The sequence below is a fragment of the Amblyomma americanum genome, chromosome 11 (genome assembly GCF_052857255.1).
Source record: "Amblyomma americanum isolate KBUSLIRL-KWMA chromosome 11, ASM5285725v1, whole genome shotgun sequence".
Taxonomy (NCBI): domain Eukaryota; kingdom Metazoa; phylum Arthropoda; class Arachnida; order Ixodida; family Ixodidae; genus Amblyomma; species Amblyomma americanum.
In genome coordinates, this window is record NC_135507.1 from 17,278,059 (window position 1) to 17,305,346 (window position 27,288).

Consider the following 27,288-nt stretch of genomic DNA (forward strand, 5'->3'; position numbering starts at 1 on the left):
CGCGCACGATTTTTTAGCGCCCCCTACTCCCTCCCGGGTCTGCGTACCCAAATTGGGAAGGCAGGGGTGGCTCCTATATCGGTAGACATTAAAGTTTCTTTCTCTCTCTCTCTCATGATTTTTCTCTTTAAAATGCCAAAGCATTGCTTGCTTCGTAGTGGCGTGTACAGGGGCTGTCGGCAGAGCGTATCATCAGAACGTGTCCGCGCGAACTGTCAATCATCCGTTATAGGGACAATTAATAATGAGCTAAATGTGATTACATAACTAGCATGAATAAAAATCAAGCAACCAAAATGCCTCACCAATTGAGTAATTAATGGGAGAAGGGATTATGTTTTAATTTGTTGTGAACGTATCGCGACTGCCACTGATCCCGAAAAATTTTACCAAGTTAATGTCTGCTGTTACTGCCGCTTAACTTTTTGCATTCATTGTTTCAGATCAAGTTATTGGGTATTTCCGCCTTGTAATTTTTATTAATGATGATTCATATTCTTTCATTTTAACGTTATGGTTTCAGTGAAATTGTATAAGTTGTAGTCCAGGGAATAATTTTTCAGTCTGCTGCACTGTTCATCTTTTATTTTGGTTTAATTTTAGCTTGAACGATCAATTATTACTACTGTGCATTTTATTCCAGTTATGTTTCTTTTTCGCGTGTATTTGTTTTTAATTTTGTTTTCGATCGATTTGGCTGTAACCCCCTATGTAATGGCCGCAGACTAGAGGGCTTTTAGAGGTATTCTGAATAAAATAATAAATAAAAATTAGTTACGTTTCAAGTTAGTCGGTAAATTTATCAAATTGATGATTTTATGTAATTACTGATTATTTATGTAATTAGATAATTAGTTTCATGTATAATCGGTTAACTAAACTGAGAAAATAACTAGTGAATTACACCACAATCTGATATGCAAGTTAACCAAACCGATTAATTACTTTATAACTGAATAAAATTATCAATTGAATTACATTACATACATTTGTTCATTCATCGTGAAGATTTCGTAACTGTGCTTCAAGTCCACGGCTAAGGCATAATGAACCATAAACACAGCTCCATAATGGGCAACAGTAAGAGAAGTGCTTTCGCATCACTGCACATAAGCAGATAAGTTCGCCTGGAAATTTTTCCTTTATACGTGATTTCGGTATAGCACCACATTTTTTCAAAAACAACAGCAACACTTTACAACAAGGAAAAACCAAAACAGCACGCAGAACACAACGTATAACCACGTGTACGAAGAAAACGGATTGAAAAACTGACGGCAAAGACTTCAACGACGCCTAGAACACGCAAAGAAGCAAGTCGACAGACCATGGCACCACAAGCGCGCACTTTCCAACCGGCAGTGGTGTTCAAAGCCCGGCCAGAAATCACGCTCGGTCCCTTTGTCTCTATACACGGTCTGAAGAATGGTGGGAATAAGTTCCTGCTTTCAAGCGACTTGCAAAAAGCGTCAGAAATGCGGTCACGCGGGTGGACGAGGAGGTGGGACTCGCTGGCCGCAGTGGGTGCTGACCTCTGGTGACTCTAAGTCGGCCGCTCCAGCGCTGCATAGCACTCGATGATGACCACGCGAGGGTCGTCCGCGGAGCGCCTGGCATTCCGCACTGCGTAAGGCCTGCCATTGAAGCGAATCGCGTCCAACTCTAGCCGTGGCACTCCCTCTTGTTGGGGCCGGCAACTGCGCAGCAGTGGCTGTTCGTGCTCTGACAGCAGGTCCTCCTGCAGTAGTGACTGTCGATCCTGTTGTGACGACAGTTCCTGTTGTGAAGCCGGTCTCTCCCGTCGTGGCAGAGGTTCCTGCCGACTCAGCGGCGGTTCCCTTTGAGGCGACAGCTGCACGAAGCTGGCATCCGTCGATGTGCATTGCAATTCTGGCCTACGCAGCGCCGAGTGAATTATGGTTGGCGGTCTTGGCGGAGATTGAATGCCGTAGGGACGACCCGAATAAAAGTTGTCCTCGGTAGGCACATTCCCGACGCTGGCGTGTAGGTCCCAGCTGAGGCTGTAGTTGTCACCTGGCGCTGCGGTGCGGAAGAGCGAGGCATAGTGAAGAGAGAATTATTGCGGGGTCAACGCAATGTATACTAAACAACAACGACAGCAACCACAAAATTTTTTCGATGCGAAAAAGGTTGCAATAACGAGCTAAGTTTAGAGGCTCAAGATGCTTTATAGAATGGTATGGGAGGAGATGAGATGGATGTTCAAGATGCTTTATAATTTACTAGCATAGTAAATATGCATATTAGTTTTCTACCAATCATTGGTTGGATGGATGGATGGATGGATGGATGGATGGATGGATGGATGGATGGATGGATGGATGGATGGATGGATGGATGGATGGATGGATGGATGGATGGATGGATGGATGGATGGATGGATGGATGGATGGATGGATGGATGGATGGATAGGGCTGAGCCCTTTAAATCTGGCGGCGGCTCAAGCCACCTAGCCATGACTTATGAAATTTTAATCTTGTCCTGGTTTTAGCCACCAATCAGATAACCTTCTCTTGGTTACTTCTACCCGCTTGAAATCTACGTTCCCTTCACTGTCCTTAAACCCCAATGCCCTCGGTAAATCAGCCCCGCTGCTTTCAACTGTAGGGTGAAGCCCTTTACAGAAAAGTATCGGGTGTTCAGCAGTTTCCTCCTCCTCTCCGCACGCAACGCACAACGTGTCTATCTCCTGGTACCTGACTCTATACGTCTTAGTCCGCAAAACTCCCGTCCTGGTCACAAACAACGAAGAGCTTCCCCTAGAATATCATATATATTTTCTTTGGCAATTTCCTGCTTAAAGGCCCTGTATGTTCCCAGTGCCGATTACATCAGCATCCCTGTTTTCCATAGAGCTTTCTCTGTTCCCTTAACCGATAATTGCTGGTTTGCTGCCCCCCCCCTATTGCTGTCCAGATATTTGCTTATCAATTTTATACTTCGTTTTCTCCATTTCGTGTCAATATTACCTTAGAGATCACTGCGGCGACCCGCAGAGGGAGAACTCGAAAGCATTGACGCCTCCTCGGTACTCTGAAATCATCCACCACAACCATCGGACGATTACGCAGATTCAAGGTCATGTTGCGAAACAAGAACGATGCAGCTGTTGCTCCCGGCAAGTTTAGAGCAAGGTACAAATCCTGTGTAGACACATCCATATTAGCGGACCGCAGCGGTGGCCGAGTGGTTGAGCATCCGCCTCGCATGCGGGAGGTGCGGGGTTCGATCCCCAGTGCCGCCGGGTACCCACCGGTGATGCAATGGGTACAAGCTTTCCCCTGGTGTGGTGCTCGGCTTGTTTAGGGTGAAATGCTTGGGAAATGGGTCTTTGACCCCACCTTGAGAAATCGAAAATACCTTGTGCCATGGCGCTCTTTGGCCTCAGATGCCCTTGCGCCATAAAAATCCATAATCATCATCATCAACATCCATATTAGCAATAATTAACATAGTAGTTAGGCAATTATTAAAATTTACTGGCTATTAATTAAACGTCCTCATTGATTACGATTATTGATTGCTATTATATTACCCAATTTCTTCCTTTCTACACTTGTTAAATATTCACATTTACTGTATTTACATCTTTTTTTACATTAATCACATATTCGTTTTCAAGTTTGGCGCCCGATCTGCTTTGCCGTCCGCCTACTATATCACCGTCCAGCCTAACGAAATTTGCTTCTAACGCTTAACTAATTACTCTATATCACTCGAACTTTTTCGCTTAATTATCACTCATGAAACATTTCAGTTCGATTAAAACTTCAATTCAGCTCCTTTGACTGTTTTCCCACCATTTTGCGGTCCACGGTAGTTTTCCCGTCCACTCACTATATCTACGCATGCTCTATTTCGACGGTTTTTCGACATTTTTAGCTCTAATTAGCTTTTCGTCCTATCGACATCATTTTTTTTGCGTATCATCCTCACATCATGCTGTTTCGATTGCAACCATTCGCTTGATCCTACCTATTCCGAAACCGCCCGAACGGATGCGGATGCGTTTTGATGACATGACCTCGCTGATACAGCCAATTAATGCTTTAGCATTGATAACGTACAGAACAACATACTGCACATTCCCTTTCAATAGCTTGCGCCATGAGATAAGCTTTATTTGCGGACAGTAACAGTGTCAACATAAACGGCTCCGTTCAATACTTTTTCTTTCCTGAAAACTACGTTAGACTGGACAGCCTCAATAACGATGTGACACTAAGGTGACTGGCATGCTCGGAAGCACGCGGACAGCGAGTTTTTCATCGTTTTCCCTTCGCTAGCACTGGCGTTCATCTCACGTATGTACTCTTTAGTGTTCTTTTTATTGTTTTTTATTGTAGGGTTGGTCGGCGAACGCCGACAGGTGCGGACGCGTGGCATATGAGCTCCGTGTTTTTCGGGTATTTTGACCCGCCTAAACCCTTTGGACTGCCTTCTTTTGGGGTGGAATCGACGCCGATAACGAAGAGGACCACGAGGACCCAAGATACGAGCTGGTAAGTCCGACATTTTGATTTTTATCGGTCCTTGAACTTCCCACCTGGTCGGCACGACAGTAGGCCTAGCTAGGCCTAACACGAATACGGGGCTCCGCGGCCTCCCCGGCCTCAACGAGAGGGGGGCGAAGACCGGAGAGAAGTCCCAGAAGAACACCCCTAGCGACAGACAGCCCACAATGACGGGCTTGAATAGCTTTATACCAGAAATGCCAGAAAATATGGACGAAGACTTCCAAGACACGACCGAAGAAAACCCCGGGCGGCAGAGTCGGGGAACTCCGTGAGAGCGACGAGACCGACGCATAACAGCAGCGACCCAGTAGGAAGAAACACGCAAGTTTCCGAAAACAAGGATATGGAACTGGATTGGATAGTCGTAGGGCCGAAGGTTCGGAGAAAGCAACAACAGAGTGGAGATGCAAGGGACCCCGGGGAAGACGACCCCGGAGCCTCTCTTGGAGGGAATGCAAACTACGAGGGGAGCACCAGCTGCGCAGAAAGAAGCAGAAAAAGGAGGAGGCGAGAGGAGGAGACTGCCGCCGCTCCCGAAGGACGACTTAAAAGTAGTTCTCCGACCGAGAGGACTCACAGTCAAGGATTTGCAAACACACCAAGTGGCAAAGGCAGCAGCGGAGGCTACCGGGCACGAATGCAAGACAGGAGACTTCATCGTAAGACTACGAAATGGTTCTAACATAATAATCATCAGCACTGGCGACGAGATAGTAGCCAGGAAGATCAGAAATATCACGCAGCTAAAATTTGGCGATAAAACCCGCAGTCAACGCCCACGTGGCGGCACCGGAGGACACGGTGAAGGGAGTCATCCACGGGGTGGACCCAGGAACTACACCGGATGAGCTCAAGGACAACCTCAGACTACGCAGGCAGGGGGTGAAGATCCTGGCGGCCAGGATGCTTGGAAGCTCGAGCACGGCCGTCATCACCTTCGAAGGCACTTTTCTACCCAAGCAAGTGATCTACCATGGAGGAGAGATGTGGTGCTACGCATACAAACCAACGAGACAAGTCTGCTACAACTGCGGTCAGCAAGGACATCGGATGGACGTCTGTCCAAGCCCACAAACCAAGATCTGTAGGCAGTGCGGATGCCAGAACCCAGCGGAGGCACACCAGTGTACACCCAAGTGCATGCTTTGCGGCGGAGAGCACGTAGCCGGCTCGAAGGACTGCAAGCAGCGCCTTAAGCCAGCGAGCGAGCTACGCTGGGGACCTCAGCAGCAGCAAGGTCGGCGCAGAAGAAGCCGCAGCAGAGGAGGGAAACCGCGATGGTTCGGGGACGAAAGCAGAGACCCGGACAGAAGCAAGTCGCGGAGTCGCAGCCGCGGCAGACCCTGGAATCAAAACCAGGGGAGCGGACAAGACGAGTCCTTTCCACCACTGGACAGCGGAAGCAAGCAGCAGCAGCAGCAACAACAAAGACAACCCAAGCAGCAACAACAACAGCAGCAGCAGCAGAAGAAGAAGAACGGCGGCAACTCGCAGGTGAGCTGGCGGGACGGCCCTCCCAAATCGCTATATGCTCCGCACTCTAACACAAACGGAACACAAAACACACAAATCCAAAAACTATCAGAGGAAAACGCCAGTCTTAAGCGCGAATTGGAACAGTGCCGCGAAGAGATGAGGCAACTAAGAATACAGCTAGGAGAGATAATTAGGGAGAAACAAGAAATCAGGGCAGGTTTTGTACCAATAACGACACCAACAAAGATTGAGGAAGACTTACAACAGGATATAAGGCCGGACAGCCCAATAATGAAACTCATACAGGAGATGCGCAACGAGATACGCAACGAAATGCAGGGGATGCGTAGTGAAATGCGCAGCGAAATGCAGCAGACACAGCAGAAGGTAGCTATGCAAGAGCCGAGCTTCAGGAACTACGTTAAGAGTCAAACCACGCAGAGAACAATCAACGATGCGAGGGATAGGCTCTTTAACGAGCGCAGGTTCAGCACTGAAACCCCCAGCACGAGTAGCGCTAACCAAGCATGGCTGAGCGAAATCAACAATTAGAGCTATGGCAATGGAACTGCAGAGGCTACGCACGCAAGCAAGGCCTCTTGCAGCAGTACATATATTCCAGGGGAACCACACCAGATATTATTTTACTACAGGAAACAAACAACACGACACCATAACTCAGAGGGTACACATGTGAAGAGGGCAGCCGCATTGCCACCTTAATTAGTAACAAGGTGGTGGCCATAGAACACAAACAGATAGAGGACACAAACATAGATCACATAATCACAGAGATAATTCCCAAGAAGAAAGCGAAAGCCAAAAGCACCCTAATATTTAACCTATATAGTCCGCCGAGGCAAACAAATGGCGATTTGCTCAGGCTCTTTGCGGAGGCGAAGAGACTAGCAGGGCAAAACACCCTTCTCATAGCAGGCGATTTCAACGCCAAAAGCCCAAGATGGGGATACCCCAGAGATGACAAGAAGGGGCGTGGCATCTGCTTAGCGGCAGAGAGCACAGGGTGCGACCTCCTAACCGACGAGAGCCAGCCAACCAGACAAGGCAACAGCGTGAGCCCAGATACGAGCCCGGACCTCACCTTCGTAAGAGGCAACAAGCAGGTAGAATGGGAAAACCTTCTCGAGAACCTGGGCAGCGACCACTGCATAGTCAGAACCTGCATAGTGGCCGAGGGGGTCAAAAGGAAGATTGGCACGGCACGAATCACGGATTGGGACGCTTTCAGGGTGCAATGCACGCAGCTGGAGGGCGAAATCGAATCCGTAGAGGAGTGGAGTCAAAAGCTTCGGCAAATCCAGGAGGGATACACGAAAGATAAAAGGCTCATCGGGATATGGGAGGCAAGACGAGGGCTTACCAAGCGCTGGAAAAGGCAGAAGCTAAACCGAAAGCTTAAAAGGAAAATCGCTGAGATAACTGAAAAAGCAGAGCAATATGCAATACAACTGGCAAGGCAGGGCTGGCAGCAGTTCAGTAATTCGCTGAATGGCACGCTAGGCACGGCTAGGACGTGGCAGATTCTCCGAGCCCTCATGGACCCAACCCAAAGCAAAACCGAGGGCAGCAAGTCGCTACAGAGACTGGTACATCAATATGATGGAACCGAGGAACAGCTGCTAGATGAAGTTAGGATAAAATGCTACGGGAAGGATCAGATAGAAAGCTACAAGGAAAAGTATAAAGGTGAAGAGAATCTGAACATGGACAGGCCTATCGCCAAGGAAGAGGTAATCGAGGCGGTAAGAGCGGCCACAAAGAACACGGCAACGGGAGCAGATAAAATCAGCAACTCACTAATCAGGAATCTCAGCGACAACGCCATAGACCAGCTAGTGCTGTACCTCAATAAGCTTTGGCAATCCGGCACGGTTCCGGCACAGTGGAAGCACGCAATGGTGGTTATGATACCAAAGCCAGGCAAAAAGCTATCGATCGAAAACCTCAGACCCCTTTCCTTAACATCATGTCTAGGTAAGCTCTACGAGAGGATAATTACCAAAACGATTCAAACACATCTGGAAGGAGGAAGGTTATACCCGGATTGCATGTACGGTTTTAGAGCGAACCTGTCCACCCAAGACATCCTAATACAGCTTAAGGAGGAGGTTCTAGCCACGATGCCAAAAGCAGGGGAAAACGTGGTCATGGCCCTCGATATAAAGGGGGCCTTCGACAACGTCAGCCACAACGCCATCATGGAGGGAATCAATAACACCAACTGCGGAAGAAGAGTCCATAATTATGTCAGGGCCTTCTTAAGCGATAGAACTGCGACAGTCGGGCTTGGAGGCCTTAGAAGCGACCCTTTCGGCACACCATGCAAGGGCACTCCCCAGGGATCGGTCATCTCACCGATATTATTCAACGTTGCGATGATCGGGCTTGCGCGGCAACTCGAGAGGATACCAGGGATAAAACACGCGATGTATGCCGACGATGTCACGGTATGGGTCACCCAGGGCTTTCTGGGGGAGAAGGAGGACAGACTACAGGAAGCAGCCGCGTGCGTGGAGAAGTACATCAGAGAAAGAGGCCTCAGATGCTCAACCAAAAAATCGGAGCTGCTGAGAGTCGAAAGACATCCCACTAAAGCGGAGCTGGAAGTCTACCTGGAAGGGCAGAGGATCCCAGAGAAAGACATGATAAGGGTGCTAGGTATGTGGCTGCAAAGAAGCAGGAAATGCAGCCACACCATCAGCCTAATAAGTAAAGCAGCAGAGCAGGTAGGAAGAATGATCAGCAGAGTCTCGCATAGGCCGTACAGCATGAAAGAGGAAGACACGCTCAGACTCGTGAGCAGCCTGTCAGCCGAGTCACCTATTCACTGCCCTACCAGATACCAACCAAAGCCGACATGGAACAGATAGATGTAATATTAAGGAAGGCATATAAGACCGCCCTGCATCTACCTAGGAACACACCGAACGAGAAGCTACTCCAGCTAGGGATTAGTAACACCTTCCAAGAGCTCACAGAGGCCCAAATCAGGGCACAGTATACGAGACTCCGAGGCACGCCAACAGGCCGGGAACTGCTGAAAAGAGTAGGGGTGGAAACACAAGAGCGCCTTGACAGGTACAGGGACGTCCCGGATGGAATTAGAAAAGCCATTCGGGTCGCACCCCTGCCCAGGAACATGGATCCGAACCTGCACGAAGGAAGACGGAAAGCGGGTGGAAACACAAGAGCGCCTTGACAGGTACAGGGACGTCCCGGATGGAATTAGAAAAGCCATTCGGGTCGCACCCCTGCCCAGGAACATGGATCCGAACCTGCACGAAGGAAGACGGAAAGCAAGAGCCGAGTATATCGAGCGAGGCTTAGCCAATCTGGAAAACACGGTCTTCACGGACGCGGCGCTGTACCTGGTGGATAGGAAGCGCACGGCCGCGGCTGTAGTAGTCGACCACCAGGGAGAACTGATCACCTGTGCCGCAGCAGAGGCTGCGGACGCAGCAGAAGCCGAGGAGGTTGCCATAGCTCTAGCGGTCGCTTGCGGCTCCCAGGGAAACAAATCTCTAAACATACTTACAGACTCTAAAGAGGCATGTAGGAACTACACTAGGGGAAGGATAGGTGCCGCAGCCATGAACATACTCAGAAAAGCGCATGTCTCGGACACAAAACACATACACAGCCTGGTTTGGATACCCGGACATGCAGGTATTAAGGGAAATGAAAGAGCGGACGGCCATGCTCGAGCGATGAGTTTCCGAGCGGGATTACCGGACGACTTTTGCACCCGAGCCTGCGACGGGTGGTATGCAGAGCACCTGGCCCTATACAGGGGCTTAAGGTATAAATATCCTCCGCCACACAAGGCACTAACAAAGGAAGAGGCTACCGGGTGGCGCAGACTGCAGACTGGAATTTTTCCAAATTTACACATACTAAACAAGATGTTTCCGACACAATACAGAGCCACATGCCCGTGGTGCGGGGCGGTACCAACGCTGTACCACATCACATGGGAGTGTGAGCCAAACATAAAATTCCACCAACACAAACACACAAGTGCGGAGCAATGGGAGAGCCGGCTCGTCAGCAGCGAGCTCACGGTCCAAAGGACCCTGGTGCAGCACGCTTACGAGGCAGCGCGGCTCAGCGGAGCCCTGGAATGAGGGCCCGACCTTGCGAAGACGGGATCCGGGATCGCCTGATATGAAGACGACGCGGATCCTGCTGCCGCCGAACTACGCAAATGTTCAATAAAAGTTTTTCACTCACTCTTTTTGTTGTATACCGATGGGAAATATATTGCTACAATCTTGGCACCTCACATTATAGGGTACGACAATATGACACCTCGCCACATGCTTTCCACAGCCTTCAAGCCGAATAATTAAAATTCGCGGCGTAGTATTGCCACAGATACGTCCACACGGAAAGGGGGCATTGTACGGGTGCTTACATCGGCGTCCGTGTGATGGCTGCGTCTGTTGCTGAGCGGAGTCCTGCAACGATGGTACGTGCAGCGCGTGGAACCGTTCCGCGTTGCCATGCGGCCATCCCACAAACTGCCGCTGCGGTTGCAGCTGCGGCTGTGGCTGCGGCCCTGCCTGCGGCTGGTGCTGTTCTCTTGAACGGCCGACCACCGATGGAAGCGCCGTCTGTTGCAACATGGCCGTGCCGATCAGCGGTGAGGCGCTGCTGGGCCTAGCCTCTGGTTCCTGCACGCAGTGAACAGACGATGACACTCGGTGGGGAAGTTACAAAAGGTGACTGTAATGGATGCACGCATGGTTGAGCTCCTTTGAAACGGGGTGCACGGTGGCAGTTGCCACCATGGTCGGATATTTTATTTACTTTTTCTTTATATTCCTTGAACGGTGCTATAAATCGGTCTGCATATTTGTCATTTTCTCTAGATGCATTTTTAATCCTACCCTTCTGACATTGTCACATATCATCATTTGCGCCAGTGACCTTCTGATCGTCTTTTGCTAAATTTATTATAATGTACAGCTTTAGTGCTGCCAGCGGCGAGCAGAGCCAACTGGGGACTACGCGCTTCAACGTCACCGCTTAACCGCCCCCCGGAGCTCAGCATAGTGGGCAAATGATGAACGGGTTAGGGCAATGCTGTGTGGAAGAGATAAAGAATGATAAGCTCCTGGTTGTCGATGATTCTTGCTGTGGTCCCCTTCTTATGTTAGAGTAACGTAACGCAATATCAGTAACGTAATATGGCACCGACACTGGGCTACTGGAAAAGTGCTTTGCACCCGGCGTTCAGAAAAACGTGTTCAATAACATTCGTGGCAATAGCGCATGAAATCTGTTTTTTTTAAATCATGTAGGTGATGCGATGAAGCGGTCACAAAGTGAGAGTATAATAAACGCTGTAAACTTCATCATAAAAATTCCATGCGCGCACATAAATCTGCTTTAGTGCAGCAATGCGAAAGCACTTCTCTTACAGCTGCCGAGTATGTTGCTGGGTGTTCGTTTCTTTATGCCTTTGCCGTTTCTAAGTAGTGTTTTCGCTCTAACTTGGGTCAGTGGTTAAGGCGCTCGTATACTGAGACGGTGTATGCGGTTTCGAATCGGACCGTGGGGCCGCGTTTCGATGGGGGCGAAGCGCAAAAAGGCGCCCGTGGGCTGTGCGATGTCAGTGCACGTTAAATATCCCCAGTTCGTCGAAATTATTCCGGAGACCTCCACTACGGCACATCTTTCTTCCTTTATTCTTTCACTCCCTCCTTTATCCCTTCCCTTACGAGGCGGTTCGGGTGTTCACCTGGATATGTGAAGCAGTTACTGCGTTACTTCCTTTCCTCAAAACCAATTTCACTTTACCACATCCTCTTTTGTTTCACTTCTTCAAACTGCCTGCTATCCTATATTTCCGCTACCCCAGCTCAGGTGCCGCCGTTTAGTGATGGCAGATGCCGGGGTGAGCAAACATCTTTTACCTTCGTTTTTGTTATTTTAAATAAATAATCACTATATATATATATCACATCCAAAGACCCGCCGCGGTGGCTCAGTGTTTAGGGCGCTCGACTTCTGATCCGGAGTTCCCGGGTTCGAACCCGACCGCGGCGGCTGCGTTTTTATGGAGGAAAAACGCTAAGGCGCCCGTGTGCTGTGCGATGTCAGTGCACGTTAAAGATCCCCAGGTGGTCGAAATTATTCCGGAGCCCTCCACTACGCCACCTCTTCCTTCCTTCTTTCATTCCCTCCTTTATCTCTTCCCTTACGGCGCGGTTCAGGTGTCCAACGATATACGAGACAGATACTGCGCCATTTCCTTTCCCCCAAAACCAATTATATATACCACATCCAAAGACATGGGTTCCATGACTAGAGCGTCTAGTAAGCACACCAAAATACTAAATAATTAGTCTGTTTAATTAACGGATGCACTATTAAATTCACAAAATCAATTAATTTAACTATTAATGTGTGAAGTAATTAAGTAATTGTACAAGTTAATCATTGCATTTAATTAAAAATTAATAAATAATCTTGGCGGCTTAATTGAATTTAACTGGCTGGTTAATTGAATAATTAACTGATTAAACGATTCATATTATTTACCGAATAATTTGAACTAATGGACTATTTCAAATAATTCGTAGAATAAATTAATTTGTAAATATGGGGGAATAATAATTTATGTTAGTTAAATATTTATTTCATCAACTATTCTAAAATATACCCTTATAATGCATGAGAGGCAACTCGCACGGGCAGGCTCTGATGACACGCTCTGTCGACACGCTCTTATTACAGGTCCTGTACATGTCACTCATGAGACAAGAAATGCTTTCGCTTTAAAATCCATATTGGCACCACTGCTAGCGTGCATGTGTCCACAGACAACTTAGGGGCGGTTTAACTGATGGATTATTTCATTTGGTAGAATTCTCGTACCACGCGCGTGTTGCGAGATTTCGACTACAGTGCGTGTAATTAATCCCACAACATTGTCACACTCGACGGAAAGCTCATCCCTAGCTCCCAATTTTGCCGCCGAGAACTAAAACACGAACATTACTCAATTTCGCAAAGCACTTCGGGTAAGTCATTAACTGTAATACCAACCACCCCGGAAAGATGTGAAGAGACGCCATGCGAAGTGCCTTGTCGATGGAAATCCAGGAACTAACTCTGAAGGCTATTTTAATGGACAGGTCCATACATGGCTGAAACCCGTGAGTTTTCCTGGCTGTTCAGCCGAGAACCACCATTATGAGTGAATAATATACCAAATTCAGCCCTATGACAAAGGCTGTCTTGAGCACTCCGAGAATAAAAGCACGTTTTTCGAGCTTAAACCACCCTCTTGCAGCGCTTCATTGAGGAGGCAGCAATTTCTGACCACAAACCGATTTATGCTGGGCAGGCTGAATTAAGAAACGTGCACACGTTTGTCAAGAAGGGTCAGCCATCACGTTCGACCATGTGGTACGAAACGATATGCAAATGAACGAACTTAAGCCACGAGGCTGCCGCGTGCGTCTCCTTCTGCAAACGAGTCGTGAGATTCTGGCTCGCGCACAGTGGAACATTGAAGCGGTTTTCAGGGTACCGATAGCACGTACCTGCACCGGTAACGGGCCTGGACAGTTGACCGTTGGAGTTTCTTTGAGGCTGGTGCAGATTCCCACCGGTGCCGGCTCTGCACGAGCTGCAGCCGAGCACGAGGCGCCGGTGTCCTTGTACTGTGGCGTCGGCAGCAGTGGATTAAAACCCGAGGGAGATGACTTCGGCGTTGCCTGCGTCGACCGTGCTAGCAGTACCCGCGGAGGCGAGTTTGTACTCGTCTCTTCGTGGCTCTGCGATGAGACGATTGGCAGCTGCGACACCTCCGCCGTGGGCACCGACGACATTCTGATGTCCCTTGGTGGCTCCAAGTTCGGCGGTGTCCTCGCAGGGGACGGCACCAGCCCCAGGTGTCTCGCGAAAGTCAATGCCTGCTTTGTCTCAAGTGGTTGGTCCTGCTCTTCTTTCTCGAGCATTGTCCAATCACGAGGTCTGTATTTGGGAAACCAGCAGGAGAAAAAAGTTATGAGGAGTTCGGACACAAAGAAGCCCGTGGAAGAGGTGACCGGTCCTGTCGGAGTTTAACCACTACGTCTCAACAAAGATTCGAGGCACCGTTAATTTAACGTGCCTTTCTCGCGTCTGACAGACTCTCCTGCTGAACCTATAGCGTGCAGCAAGGCACTTGCGATGACCAAGGGGAACACCTGAAATGAGCGGCGTTTAAAGGGCAGGGAAGTGTCGCTGCAGCGCTAAGCGGTTTCTGAGGCTTTCGTGGACGGAATCCGTAAACGCGCTGCGGTCTGCTACCATTCAGGAAATGCGGTGTCATTGTCGGATAGAAACGAAAACGCGGTGTTTTACGTTCTAGACAAGTTGTCTTTCGCTGGGTTTTTTGGTGGCTACAATCACGTCCGTTTGTCCGCTTGACGTATGTTTTCCAAGATTGTTGCGGAAGTCTACAGCTTCGTGGTCGCCTCCTGCAGGCGTCAACGCGTACCTCTCGAAGCGTCACTCCCGGCGACAATGTCAGCCAGTAGACACCACAGATGCCTCACTGACACCTGCTAACCATAGCAATGAAGTCTCTAGCCTCACTGGAAGCCCCTTTTGAGAGAAAGCACGTACCACGGCCAAATTTGCTTTCGGGCATGTCTGAGCTGGAGCGGTCGTTCCTGTAACTCGATAACAGGCTTGGAAAGTACGTGCAAATAAGCTCGTTTTTTCTGTGCTTGTATCACAGTCAACCACAGTCTCCTCGCCGCGGCTATCGTGAGCGAACTCGGGCCCGCCTTCATAATACTGTCTTTGCCAAAAGTAACCAGGCAAATGGGGTTTGCTTCTCGGGAATGTCATCCATCCTTTACGGCATCCTTAAAGACCAAAAGGTCTAGAAAGGTGGGGAAAGGAGTTCTCCTTGCATTACGAAAATTTGTAGCAAAAGGAGTGCCATAAGTGCTCCGCAAAGCGGCTAACAAAATCCGGTTGCCTCGTTACACTCGTTAAAAGATAACGCCATCACACACGTCACTGGTCTGACGTCATGGAACATTTAAAGGCTGGCTTTGCCTCCTGAAGGAAACGGAACTCATCGTGGTGTAGTGAAAGCCCCAAAAAACAGCGAGGTACTTGTAAGAATACTTGCAAAAGCAGAAAAAGATGATACAATGGTATAGGCAATCTTTTTCCCCTCCTCTTAAGGACTTGCGGCTTCCTATGTGCTAAGAACGAATGGACTAGGATCAAAAGCTGCCCGCTAATCCTGCAGAGGCGATAATTCATAATTATCGGCACAGATGGAGAGAAGACAGCCCTTGAAGTGCACGCTACGACCACAGTGTGCATGAAGTTCCTGAAACATATATTTGTAGAGAGCAGCTTTAGGTGCCTGTTTGTGCTTTGCGCCTCAGTGTCTTAGTCGTCGGCGTAACCGGCAGCATCAGTAAAGCGAAGAGCTCAGTGAAGAATGCGGAATAGGTAGCAGTGGAAGAGAGAAAGGTAGAAGAGTAAGATGGAAAGTGAAGATGAAGGATACGGCGGAGGCTGAAAGAGGGTCGCACTAATTTTTCGTACTGTCTTTCTAATCGAGTTTACATATCCGTCATACTTAGCACATGTGCCGAAACAGCCTGCTCAACAGCAACGGGTAACGAGAAGTTTATTTGACATTCACAAGACAACAGAGTCACAACGTGTAACATACGGAACAACAGACAAGACGCATATCACAAATGAAACCGTGAGAAAAACACACTAGCACAGCAGCGAAAGCAACTATGGTGGATGCGGTAGCAAGCAGATATGTCAGCAACCGGTCCGTTACTGGCGGATAAATTGGAGGGGTCCATGAAAAACGGCTCACTGCCTTGCCCAAATGAGGCGGTTCCTTGGGAAATTAAGACTCAATGCGCAATGTAAGATCATTGTAAGATCTTACACTAAATCTGCTAGTCTACACTTCGAGTCAACAATGAATCTCCCGTCGAAGCGTCAACCAGCAAATATAGGGGCGTCTATGGGGACCGTTAATGGCTTACAGGCTGTTTCCCGTGGAAACGGGCATGCGCTACTTTGAATGTGCGGGCCACTAGGTGAGTGGCCAGCTCCACACAAGGTCACGCTCGTGTGCCTTCAGCGTTCTTGCTGGAATCACTGAGAGAACCGGTGTCCAACCTTTCGTCGACAAAATATTTATATTGGAAAGCTGTAAGGTACTCCTGTAGATATATTGAAGGTAATTGGTCAATTATTCAGATATATCTTCTTTTTACAGTGTTTACATTGTTCACATTAAACATATAAAATTGATGTAAAGAAGCAATGGGGAACACTTCTGATGTTAGGAAAAACATTAACACAAAAAAAATCAACCGTGATGACAGATCTCTAGTTATATCGATTCTTACAGTGAAATCGTACAATGCATGAAAAATTGCGCTCATGAACTCTTTGCCGTTCAAAAATCCGTTTGTCCAGAATTATACACAAAGTGTACAAGAGAAGGGAAAGTCTCAGGGGGCTTGCCAACGTTTCGGCAAGAGGACCGGTTTTCGTCTGGGCGGGTATGAGGTTGCAGCGCGTCCTCGGAGGAGCAGGAGACGCGAGAGAGGATGCCGTAAGGCAAGGGCTGCATCGTCCCGCTGTACACCATTGATGACCTTTCGTTCAGTTCGATAGATAAGAGGCGTTGTGCGAGAAACGGCATGCTTCGCATAGTAACGGTCATCCAAGTATTTTGCCCGAATATGTCGCAAAAATAAGGTGCCTTAAAATTTCGCATTAGATAGTACTGAAATCGTCGGTCAAGGTTGTTGTTACTATAACCATCTATTTGGCTTCGTTTACTCGAGGAGAAATTACTCTCTCAATATCTCCATTTAACGATCTCCTGCGCCAGCGGCTGTTAGCCTGTCAACGCGGACTTCCTAACTTCATCTGTCCACCGGACCTTATGCTGCGCACTGCTATGATTGCGGCTGCGTTTTTATGGAGGAAAAACGCTAAGGCGCCCGTGTGCTGTGCGATGTCAGTGCACGTTAAAGATCCCCAGGTGGTCGAAATTATGCCGGAGCCCTCCACTACGGCACCTATTTCTCTTTCTTCTTTCACTCCCTCCTTCATCCCTTCCCTTACGGCGCGGTTCAGGTGTCCAACGATATATGAGACAGATACTGCGTCATTTCCTTTCCCAAAAAACCAATTATTATTATTATTATTATAATTAGAAGCCACTGCACTCCCCCAAGCAACCCTTGCTTATCTTTCCATAGCAGTGCACGCCCCTGCGCATGTCCATTTCGGCTTGCTGATTTGTTACAAGCAAATAAACTTGCGAGAGAGTTCCGTCACACACAGCGAGCGACAGAGACACGTATGCGTACCTTTCACTGTAGTTGAGAGACCAGAAGCTGTTCCTGGCATTGCTTGGAGGGCACCTTGATAAACCAGCGTTGGGAGAGGGCGTGGCGCACCGAGCTCTGCGATGGTTCACCGCAATGTGAAGTACTTTAAAGAAAAATCTTGGCCGCTCTCGAAATATTTACAAAAGACAAAAAAATGGGAGGGGACATTTAAGCTCCGCCTTAAGGGTATGACGCGATAGCAAAGCGGAATAATTCCCATGTATGCAGACAGTCTTTCTATACGTTCATAGTTGTCCTACCTGCCTCCTACATTTCTCCCTTGGAACCACCTGCTGATATCGCCGGGAAATGAAAATTGGTTTTTTGGCGAGAGGAAGTGTCACAGTATCTGTCTCAAATATCGGCTAACACCTGAACCGCGCCGTAAGGGAAGCGATAAAGGAGAGGATGAGTGAAGAAAGGAAGAAAGAGGTGCCGTTATGGAGGAAGTCGGAATAATTTCGACCAACTGGGGTTCTTTAACGTGCGCTGACATCGCACAGCACACGGGCGCCTTTCACGTTTCGCCTAGATCGAAACGCTGCCGCAGCGGTCGGGTTCGAAACCGGGTACACCGATATGTGTTAGTGAGCTGAATTCAGTCAAGGCTGTTGTGATCGGGTCTGCGGGAGACGCCTGAGTGCAGCCGCAAAACGGTAACAACGCCGCTCCGTACGAGCGGACGGCGTTGCGTGGAGTACACGACAGCGTTTCATCGAACGGTCATCGCGAAGAGCTGGCTCTATACGGACCATGTGCCAACGGCGTGGCATTGAACGGGAGCCAAAAGATTCCCCATTCCCCCTCTCCCGCGAACTCATCGTTTCCCCACCGGCTCTGACTAGACGCAGTCAGAGCCGCAGGAACCCGACCGCGGCGGCTGCGTTTTTATGGAGGAAAAACGCTAAGGCGCTCGTGTGCTGTGCGATGTCAGTGCACGTTAAAGATCCCCAGGTGGTCGAAATTATTCCGGAGCCCTCCACTAAGGCACCTCTTCTTCCTTTCTTCTTTCACTCCCTCCTTTATCCCTTCCTTGACGGCGCGGTTCAGGTGTCCAACGATATATGAGACAGATACTGCGCCATTTCCTTCCCCCAAAACCAATTATTATTATTATTATTATTATTATTATTATTATTATTATTATTATTATTATTATTATTATTATTATTATTATTGACTGGACGCTGTGACTGGGCGCTGTGATTTGCGCGCTGCGCCGCTGAGCCGGGATACCCGGTGTCGAACCCGGCCGCTGCGGTCGCGTTTCTTTGGGAACGGAACACAAAAAGCGGCCGTTTACTATGCGATGTAAGTGCGCGTTAGAGATCTTCAGATGGTCGAAATTATTCCGGGGCCCACCGCCAAGGCACCTCTATCTATCTCTTTCTTCATTCGATAGTACCTTCATGACTTCTCTCATGGCGGAGTTGAGTTGTCCACCCAGGAGCGAGACAGTTACTGTGCTTTCCATTTTCTCAGAAACCAATAATAATCAGCTCTTTCCCCCTCCTCTCCGGAGTCGAAGCTTTAAACTTTCAACGGTGGTAAATATTTGATGCAGTTCCAATGATAAAGCGCGAAAACTGACAGGAGTGTTACCACTATATAACTCGAGATTAGGGGACACCTGTTTAGGTATGCTGTTTTCGTAGTGTACTGAAGAAAAGAATTGAGGAGGCCACGAATATCTGTACAGTTATACACCACTCTTTTCCTCTTTCAGGCATACTCGCCCTCGCAGGGCTTCCCTCTCAGTCCTTGATAGTCACAACGTAAGCGTCGCGACCTGATAATTGGCAAGAGATGTGTTCGAGGTGTCGGACCAATGTATGATTATGCGAGACGAAGTTTATGTTGCGTTTCGGCAGGTCTTCGCAGAAGTGGGAATAGGTACGAGGGAGAGGAACTACGCTCTCACCTCTCACGTCATTGGGTTAGGACTCACTCAGTAGAGTGTGTTGCCATGCGCGTCCTAGTGACGTAAAGAGTGACGTTAGGGCAATTCGCTCTTCCTTCCCCATGGTGACCACCCTCCTGTTACGCCGACCCACAACTACTACCGATAGTACTAGTACTACTGTTACTACTACGACGGCTCTAAATCTAGGGAACGAGCCTCAAACTGCTGCCGTTTTAGAGTATGAAAGGGGAGTGTTAACTAAAATATAGTCAATGCATACATCCAGCTTCGAGGACAAGAGTAGAATTTTTTTTTTGCATACAGTAATGCATTTTAGTGTTTGAAGGCCTGGTTTCCCTGGCAGAAGTTTTTCGCCAGCACTGCAGAGCCCCAGTTGAACAACAAAAGAGGTCTAACCTCAGCTAGGTAACGATAAATTGCTTGGATTTCTTTGCAAGCACACATTGGGTACATGGCCATCTTTAGCTTACAACTGCGTACACCACCACATAGTTATGAGGTTTTTGTATTTCAACTCAATGAGTTAAAAAGGATAGAAAGATGAACAAGAGGAATTAGAAGAAGGTATTTCCGATAGTATACAGAAGCTGCTAGAATAGCAGCTCCCGTTAGCAGAATACTTTCCTGTAAATATCCTTTGCAGAATATTTTTTCTGCTCCTTTTCCCCTTCCAGTCACTTCCACTACGTAGACCAGCATGCCGGTGGTTTTAAATACACTGTAAAAAAATAGCCTCTTCAAAAAATGGTCCCTCTCATTCACTCTTTCCTTTCTCTCTTTCCCAGCTCCGCTCACCTTCCAAGTGGCCTGGCCGTCCTTATCCACGAAGCGGTAGAAGGGGAACTTGTTCCTGCGCATTGGGGAGACAGGTAAGGGAGAACACCCAAATGACGAGTGACGATTGAGAGTAACTTTAGTTATCGAGCTACATGATGTGTTGCTGATATCAATCGTTTTGAGAAGCGCAGGACGTTTAGTTTAGTACGTTTTAAGTTTGGCACATCTTGAAGAGAGCCGCTCACACGCGAGATAAAATGCGATGTAGCCTGAAATGCACGTCATGTGGAGTCCTCCCGGACTGCTGCTTCGTACAGTCTCGATTACGCGTCGCAGTCCGTCAGGACGCCACGTGACCATACTGAGCCTGGGGAGACTAAAAACTTAGCAAGCGGAAAGTGCGGGAGTGGGGGACAGGAAATGTCTGGATTCGTCATTTTTGATTGGTTCAATAAGCATTGAAAACCTTAGGCGAAGTTTATGCAACCTAAGGTATTCGCGATCAGGCAAGACACCTTGTAGATCCTGCGTGCGAAGAGTGGCTCACCTCAGTGCCTCGTAGATGTGCGACGTGCGCAACATTCGCCGCGGACTGTTGTGGATAACGTTGGCGATGTGCTGCACCAAAAAGCCTGACGGCCTCCGAAGGCAGGTGCCCGCGGGTAGCAGTTCTCCCAGGGGACCAGGTGGCGCCGTGTCCACCGTGCATGTGTCCTCAATACTCGGTTTCTTCCGGAGTCTGACTGTAGACTGCAGGGCAGCTCCTGTGACGGACGGCCAACCACAAACAAATGATGGTGGCGCTAGCCAGCAGTACCATTCTTTTAAGCGGCGCCATTTGTTCCCCTGCACAGTTCTTTTTAATTGCGCCCCGTTTTCTCCTTTACCATTCCTTTGAACTGTGCCATTTCTCACCAGTACCGCTTTTCTTAGCACCGGCAATGATAGAACTGCGCACAAACTCAAGTCCATTTCCAAAAATAGGCGCTGTGGCGTCCCCTAAGTATGAACCAAGCCCAATGTGGCAAAAGAAGTAGTTCAGATCTCAATCTGATGAAAAATGCTGTGCAGTATGAAACAGTTTTAAAATCCGCCTCTAATCGCAAGCCTATCTAGAGGCTTCGTGTTGAATGCCATTTTTTTATCTTTGCAAAACAGGTATAAAGACAAAAGCCAGCGCTGTGGCGTTGCACTCTTGCACATGCCTCTGCGTTTTGTATCTGTTCCCCCCTCCCCCCTCCACCCCTCCTGTATTATTAACTGTGATGGTTATGCAATTGAAAACCTTTTTTTTTAAATCACTGCTGCTTCGCGGTGAAAGTTACGACGCTAAACTACTTGACGGACATCGAAAAGCGTTTAATACACTTTTTACCTTAGATCAAGTTCTCATAACGTGGAAAACATATTGCTAGCAGCTCTACCTTACACCATTTAGAAATTATTTATCACTTATAAAGATTAATAACTGTTTGTGCTGGTTATCCTCAGTTACGCGTGGATGAGATCCCGATATTTTAAAGCGCAGGAAAACATGATGAGCTGCTTATGTGAAAAACTATCGGTAGTCGTAACGTTTCCAGCGGACATGTATGGGGTTTAGTACAGGAAATGGGGGTGCACGGGGAGGGCTGCCCAGTTGTATCAAATTCGCCTCGTCAGCGTAGGGGACGACTTGGCAAATCACTCATGCGTCAGATGCTCAGAAAATAAGGAGTGTCTTTTCTGTTAGCGGGAGAAAGACGACCGCAATCCTACCACTTAGTAGAGGACACAACCCGATACCCAGAGTGTAGGGCTGAATCCGCTAGTACATTAGAAGTGGCCGGCCGCAACCACCACCGCACTAACAACGAAAAGTACACGGTCGTGGGGCAAACCGCCAATAATTATTAGGTAAATAATACGCAAGAACGACGGCAACCTCTCTGCAATGTCGCGTGACGTCATGGAGACCGCGCCTGCGCACACTCTGCGCTGCTGTCAATTTATTGGCGCCATGACACTGGGCACTTGCATGGCGGCCACTCTGGCGTCAGGACGAGCCAAGTATACATGTCCGCACACATACGGGACTCTGCGTCAGTACATACACAACCCCACAACCATAAGCGTTTGCTATTTTCGCTGATTCTAAGTGAAGGACAAATACAATCACTGCGGCATCCAGTTTCTGTGGGCCAGGCTTGCTCTGCACAGCCACCCATTTCAGGAGGGGTCGAGCACTAACTGCTCAAATGCAAACACGCACACCCATGCGCGTATTGTGACGAGCATCAGAGCGAGGATCGTCACTATAGTTTTAGGATTTCGTCTATATGTGGTCCCGGGGGAGTACAGTGGTTACCAAGTTAAAGGCAATCAGAAAAACCGGATTACCAGCTGCATGCTATGCACGTGAAGTGGTAGCTATGTGGTTAGGTGGAGAGATCATCTGCGGGTGCAAGTGCACAGTAGACATTCGATATTTTGGTGTACGCCCACGCTACTAGGTCTCCGCTATTCTCAAGCTGTCTTATACGGACAGCGTTACTACCGGCAGAGCTTATAAGCTTTCCGGCCCTACATAAAGCGACCTCTACGGACACGGTTCGAGGCACATATCGTTTTCAAAATGGGACCTAAGGTGAAGGGTTTTACCATCCTGTTCACATGGTAACGAATCCGTTCTGCCGACTTCTTTTACCTACATTGGTCCAGAGACTACAGGTTCTTCGACATGCAGACCTGCTGCGGATAGGATATGCGTATGGTCCGGAACGAAAATAACAGTGCCTTAGTGAGATTTTAAATGGCCGACAGGAGTGTACCAGACAGCGCAAGTGGCGCACAGCTCTCACTCACCGCTGCGTCCCTTCTTGGTGCTTGGTTCGCCGCAGCGGTGTTGGTGGCCATCACAAGACGGAACGTCGCTCGCTGCTTGGACTATGGTGCTCATGTCCGGCATGATGCTGGACACGTAGGCATTGGAGAGAGCATCGGTCTCCTCTTTGACCTGTGGCAAGGACGACGAAGACAGGTCACAATGCGCTAACCTCTGCAAAACCTCAACTGCAAAGAGAAACTCTATTAACAGAGCTATAAATTAAGCCTACTAATGATGCCTCACCGAGCAGCCGAAAATGGGCGTAGTATTCGTGAGCTCTACTCAGCACGAGTACTTTCGTGTAATATACTCCCTTTAGGACTCAATAAAAGGGAGATCGGTTCGAGAATGGCTTACTACTCTTACAACTGCACGGAGATAGGTCTCAGAGCGGAATGGTTTGGAATTGTGATATGTCGCAACCGAGAATAACGCTCTTCTACTGCCAGAACACACGCTGCGTATGGGGGGCAAGGCTTTAAGAGACATGGACGGACGCTGTAGATAGCGTGATAATGTCACGTTATTTTCAGCTATGTAATAATCTGACCACTGATAACGTGACATAATGACGTCGCCAGGAGTGCTCACACCCCGGCCTGTAGATATCTTAATGCGCAGCCAGGCCCACCAGGACAATTGACTTGAGGTCATATGAGCATATGGCTACACGTGGCCATTTTGTCATGATGTCATTCTTGAGGGCCCTATCAGGAGTATACGTGCACTCCTGAAGGTAGGGGTGTTTTAAGGTGTACTGCACAGAGATCATAATTTTTTTGCTCTGAATGCAAGGCGAGACCTTTGGAATTCCTTCGATATCAAGTCGTCACACAACAAGAAAAGGGGAATTAGTCAATCAGTATACGCACTAAGACATGTGCATAGTGATAGTGATGTCAAAGGCATATGGTAAAGTCCTTTAGGTCAAATGCCCTTAAGGTGAATGCATTCAGGGTAAAGGCCTTCTTGGTAAAGGACTTTAGGGTGAAGGCCTTTAGGTGAACGCTCTTTATAGTAAAGGCGATTAGGTCAAAAGATGTTTTCGCATTCTTTCAATATCACCACACTCTAGACTTATGCCAGTTTTTCACGACCAGCACGGCCAACTGCTCTTCACGAGAATCAAACCCACTAATGCTTTCGCAAAATTCTCTACAACCTACTTTGCATTTAGTGGTTTTAATCTGCTTGCAGTGGGTGGCACTTTTTGATTTGTCCTTTGTGGACGCGCGACATCCGGTGCCGTTATCACCGTAGCGACCAACAGTCGTCACACGAGTCGTCAGAGAGGTTATGGCGTGATAATAACTCTAGTGCTACTGCATTAAAAAAAGGCGAGAAGCGTGGAGGATGGAGCAAGAATGGACGCGCGGTGTGCAAGACTACAATCTGGCGCTCAAACATGAAGCTCTCAGGAAGGTTGCAAGCAGTCATAGACGACCAATGCTGCATGCATTTAGAACACCTCTGCGAAATATAACAAAAATGTGACCAAGTTGTTTAAATGGCGGACTCTAGAAACAAGCGAGGCGTTCCCTACAGGAGGATGAGGTCCCTACTATTTCTCCTCCACTGAAATGCGACCACCGCGGCCAGGTTGGAACCTGCGTCTGTCGGGTCCGTGGTAGTTCTTCAATGAAAACTAAATCCTTCAGCTGCTATAGATGCTCGATTCGAATAATATCCAGGAGAAATACCCTCACTCTAAAACATGCCACCTTTGAATCGCATTACGAGGTGCCATGTTAAAGTGGCTGTTTTTAATGCGAAAGCATTAGATGGCTATGTCCCGAGTACCGTGTCATCAAAACATTCTCCGCACGATTACGTACTTCTGTGAAGATAAATGAAAAAGTTTGGTTGTGTTAGAAAGCGTGTGATGAGATTTCGCTTTGGGGAAAATTTAGTTGATATAGTAAAATTAGTAATTAAACGCGAAAATCATACTTGGACGTAACAATAGCCACAGACGTCGACATAGCTTCTCCGCCTGATTGTGTAGTTTTATACAGATATATATTCAAAAGTTTGAATGTGCTATGTGCTATATAGTGCGTGATGAGGTCATGCTATGGGGAAAATTTGGTTGATGAATTGTAAATAGTTAATTAAACGCGAAGATCACACATTGACGTCACAAAGCTCGTATTTTTGTGCGTGTTTCGTGTCAGCAAAACATTCTCCATGCGATTACGTCGTTCTGTGAAGATAAATGTGCACAACTTTGACTGTGCTATGTAGTGCGTGATATCTTGCTGTAGAAAGCGTTTAGTCGATGAATTGCAATTACCTAATTAATTACACTTCAACCACACAATAGCCAAGGATGGCGACATAGCAGCTGGACGTTAAAAGTAAAATAAAGTAAAAAAGCAATACGAATAGACGAAAAATCAGAAAGAAATAAAAAAATTAAAAATTGAAAAAAGTAACAGTAAAACATAGCAAATATACACTGATCGCGGAGTGACGTCGTGGAAAAAACCTGTGGTCTAGAAAGTTCAATGCTTTCGCATTCCTCTGTGTAAGGAGACGTAATTTCCCTGGTAATTTTTGGCTGGAAGCTATACATTTAGTGCTACCACTTCTGAGGGCTTGGCGGAGTGGTACGCTCCTCATTCGGATTGCAGTGTCCCCGGACGCGTGGTGGAATCGCTGTCTCACTCACCTCGGCGCCAAGCGGTTTCACATCCGCCGTCCCCGATTCGTGATGCATAGCCGTACTTACGGCATCCGAGTTGCTCGTCTCTGGATTTTGCTTCTCGCTTTCACACGTCCGGGCTCGTCGTTGTCCTATGCGTCCGCCTCCGCTGGCTTTCCGTTTTCGGCCTGCGTCAGTGGAAATGTGACGGCTTGTGCTTTCTGAAAAACTTTTTCTCAAGACAGGCATCCGCTGTGTTTACAGCAACAACCGTAAAAGCCAGACTCTAAAGCATAGCGTTCTTGTTCTATTACGCAAGGAAAACTCGTTTTGTGGAGTCTCAGGGCAAGTGAGCGTGCCGAAGGCCTCTTTTTAAAAGCGAATACTTGATCTTTTCTTGGTGTTAAAAGCCATTCGTGCAATTCTCTATGAAATGAGTGACGATTTGTTAATAATTGGATTTTACTACGGTAGCTACCGCTGCGTTCCCATGTGGAGAGCGAAATAGGGCTGCGGCTACGTAGACTGCCCTACCGCTCCTTCCTGTCCTTTGTCATGTAATTCACTCTGGGCGGTTCTTCGGCATAAATGGGAGTGGATGGACATGCTCTTGGGTACAGGAACAACGTGTATGCAAGCTCTATTTGTAAAGGGAACGTTCATGAAGTCCAGTCTACAACCAACATTCCCTTGGCGTTTCGATGGAGGAAAAACGCATACAGGTGCCCATGTGCTGTGCGTTGTCAGTCCATGTTGAAGATCCCCAGGTGGTAGAAATTATTCTGGAGCCCTCATTACATCTCCTTCTTCCTTTCTTCTCTCACTCTCTCCTTTACTCTTTCCTTTACGGTGCTGTTCAGGTGTCCACCGAGATCTGAAAGATACCATGCCATTTCCTTTCCTATAAAAAACAATTTTTATAATTATGGAGGCCTTGTATAATGCATAAGAGGCGATGTCGGTTAACAATTAATTGTGGTTTCATTAACAGATTGTCAGCAATTATGCGTGCTGGAGCTGGTACGAATGCTTGAAAACTGCACGGCTAGAAATTGCCAACCTCTTCGGGATTCCCATGCGCGTTCCTTAATATGACTAGGAGATAGTGCACAAAATGGAGGATGTCTCCTTCCACCTACACTGCCTTTTGTAATGCTGACGGCTGTATTTACTAGGTTCTACCGGGATGAGCCTCGCCACATTTAACCCAGTTGAGCCGAGTTTCAATATGGGCTGCAGTTTGACCTTCGTTGGACCGCAGCTGCGTCGTAGCTTTCGCAAAGGCGCCACCGCGTGCGCCAGCACCGCTTCCGGCTAGGCCCATGCGCTCTTAGCAGCGGGTTCGCCACCTTACCACGTGACTCACAGAGGAACGCCGCGCTGGCCTAGTCAGTGCGAGCTTGGTCATGCTTGAGAACGAAGTCGGGCCGCCTTCTCCGAGAGCTGCGCGGGAGGAGTCGTCCTCGGATAACTGGCCTTCCTGGGACGGTGGACACCTCCGTCGCGCTTTAAGCTATGTAGCGGTAGTGACAGAGGTGCGCTGCATGCGTTGGCATCGACATCGCTGTGGCATAAACGCGACACTGAAGCTATAAGACGTCGGCGTTCATTTTGCTCATTGGTGTTGCCGTTCACAATGTTCTGG

At 48.1% G+C, this 27,288-nt stretch overlaps 1 protein-coding gene across 1 annotated transcript; it reads right to left on the reverse strand.

Moving 5' to 3' along the window:
• Positions 1-1,543: 1,543 nt before the first annotated feature.
• On the reverse strand, positions 1,544-25,718 carry LOC144110949 (uncharacterized). Its single transcript, XM_077644021.1, has 9 exons — positions 25,671-25,718; positions 22,978-23,128; positions 20,681-20,897; positions 20,152-20,206; positions 17,419-17,507; positions 13,590-14,022; positions 10,451-10,709; positions 7,118-7,195; positions 1,544-2,040 (listed from the first exon to the last, which is right to left on the reverse strand). The coding sequence occupies exons 1-9, from the start codon at positions 25,716-25,718 to the stop codon at positions 1,544-1,546; spliced, it is 1,827 nt and encodes a 608-aa protein (XP_077500147.1).
• Positions 25,719-27,288: the final 1,570 nt, after the last annotated feature.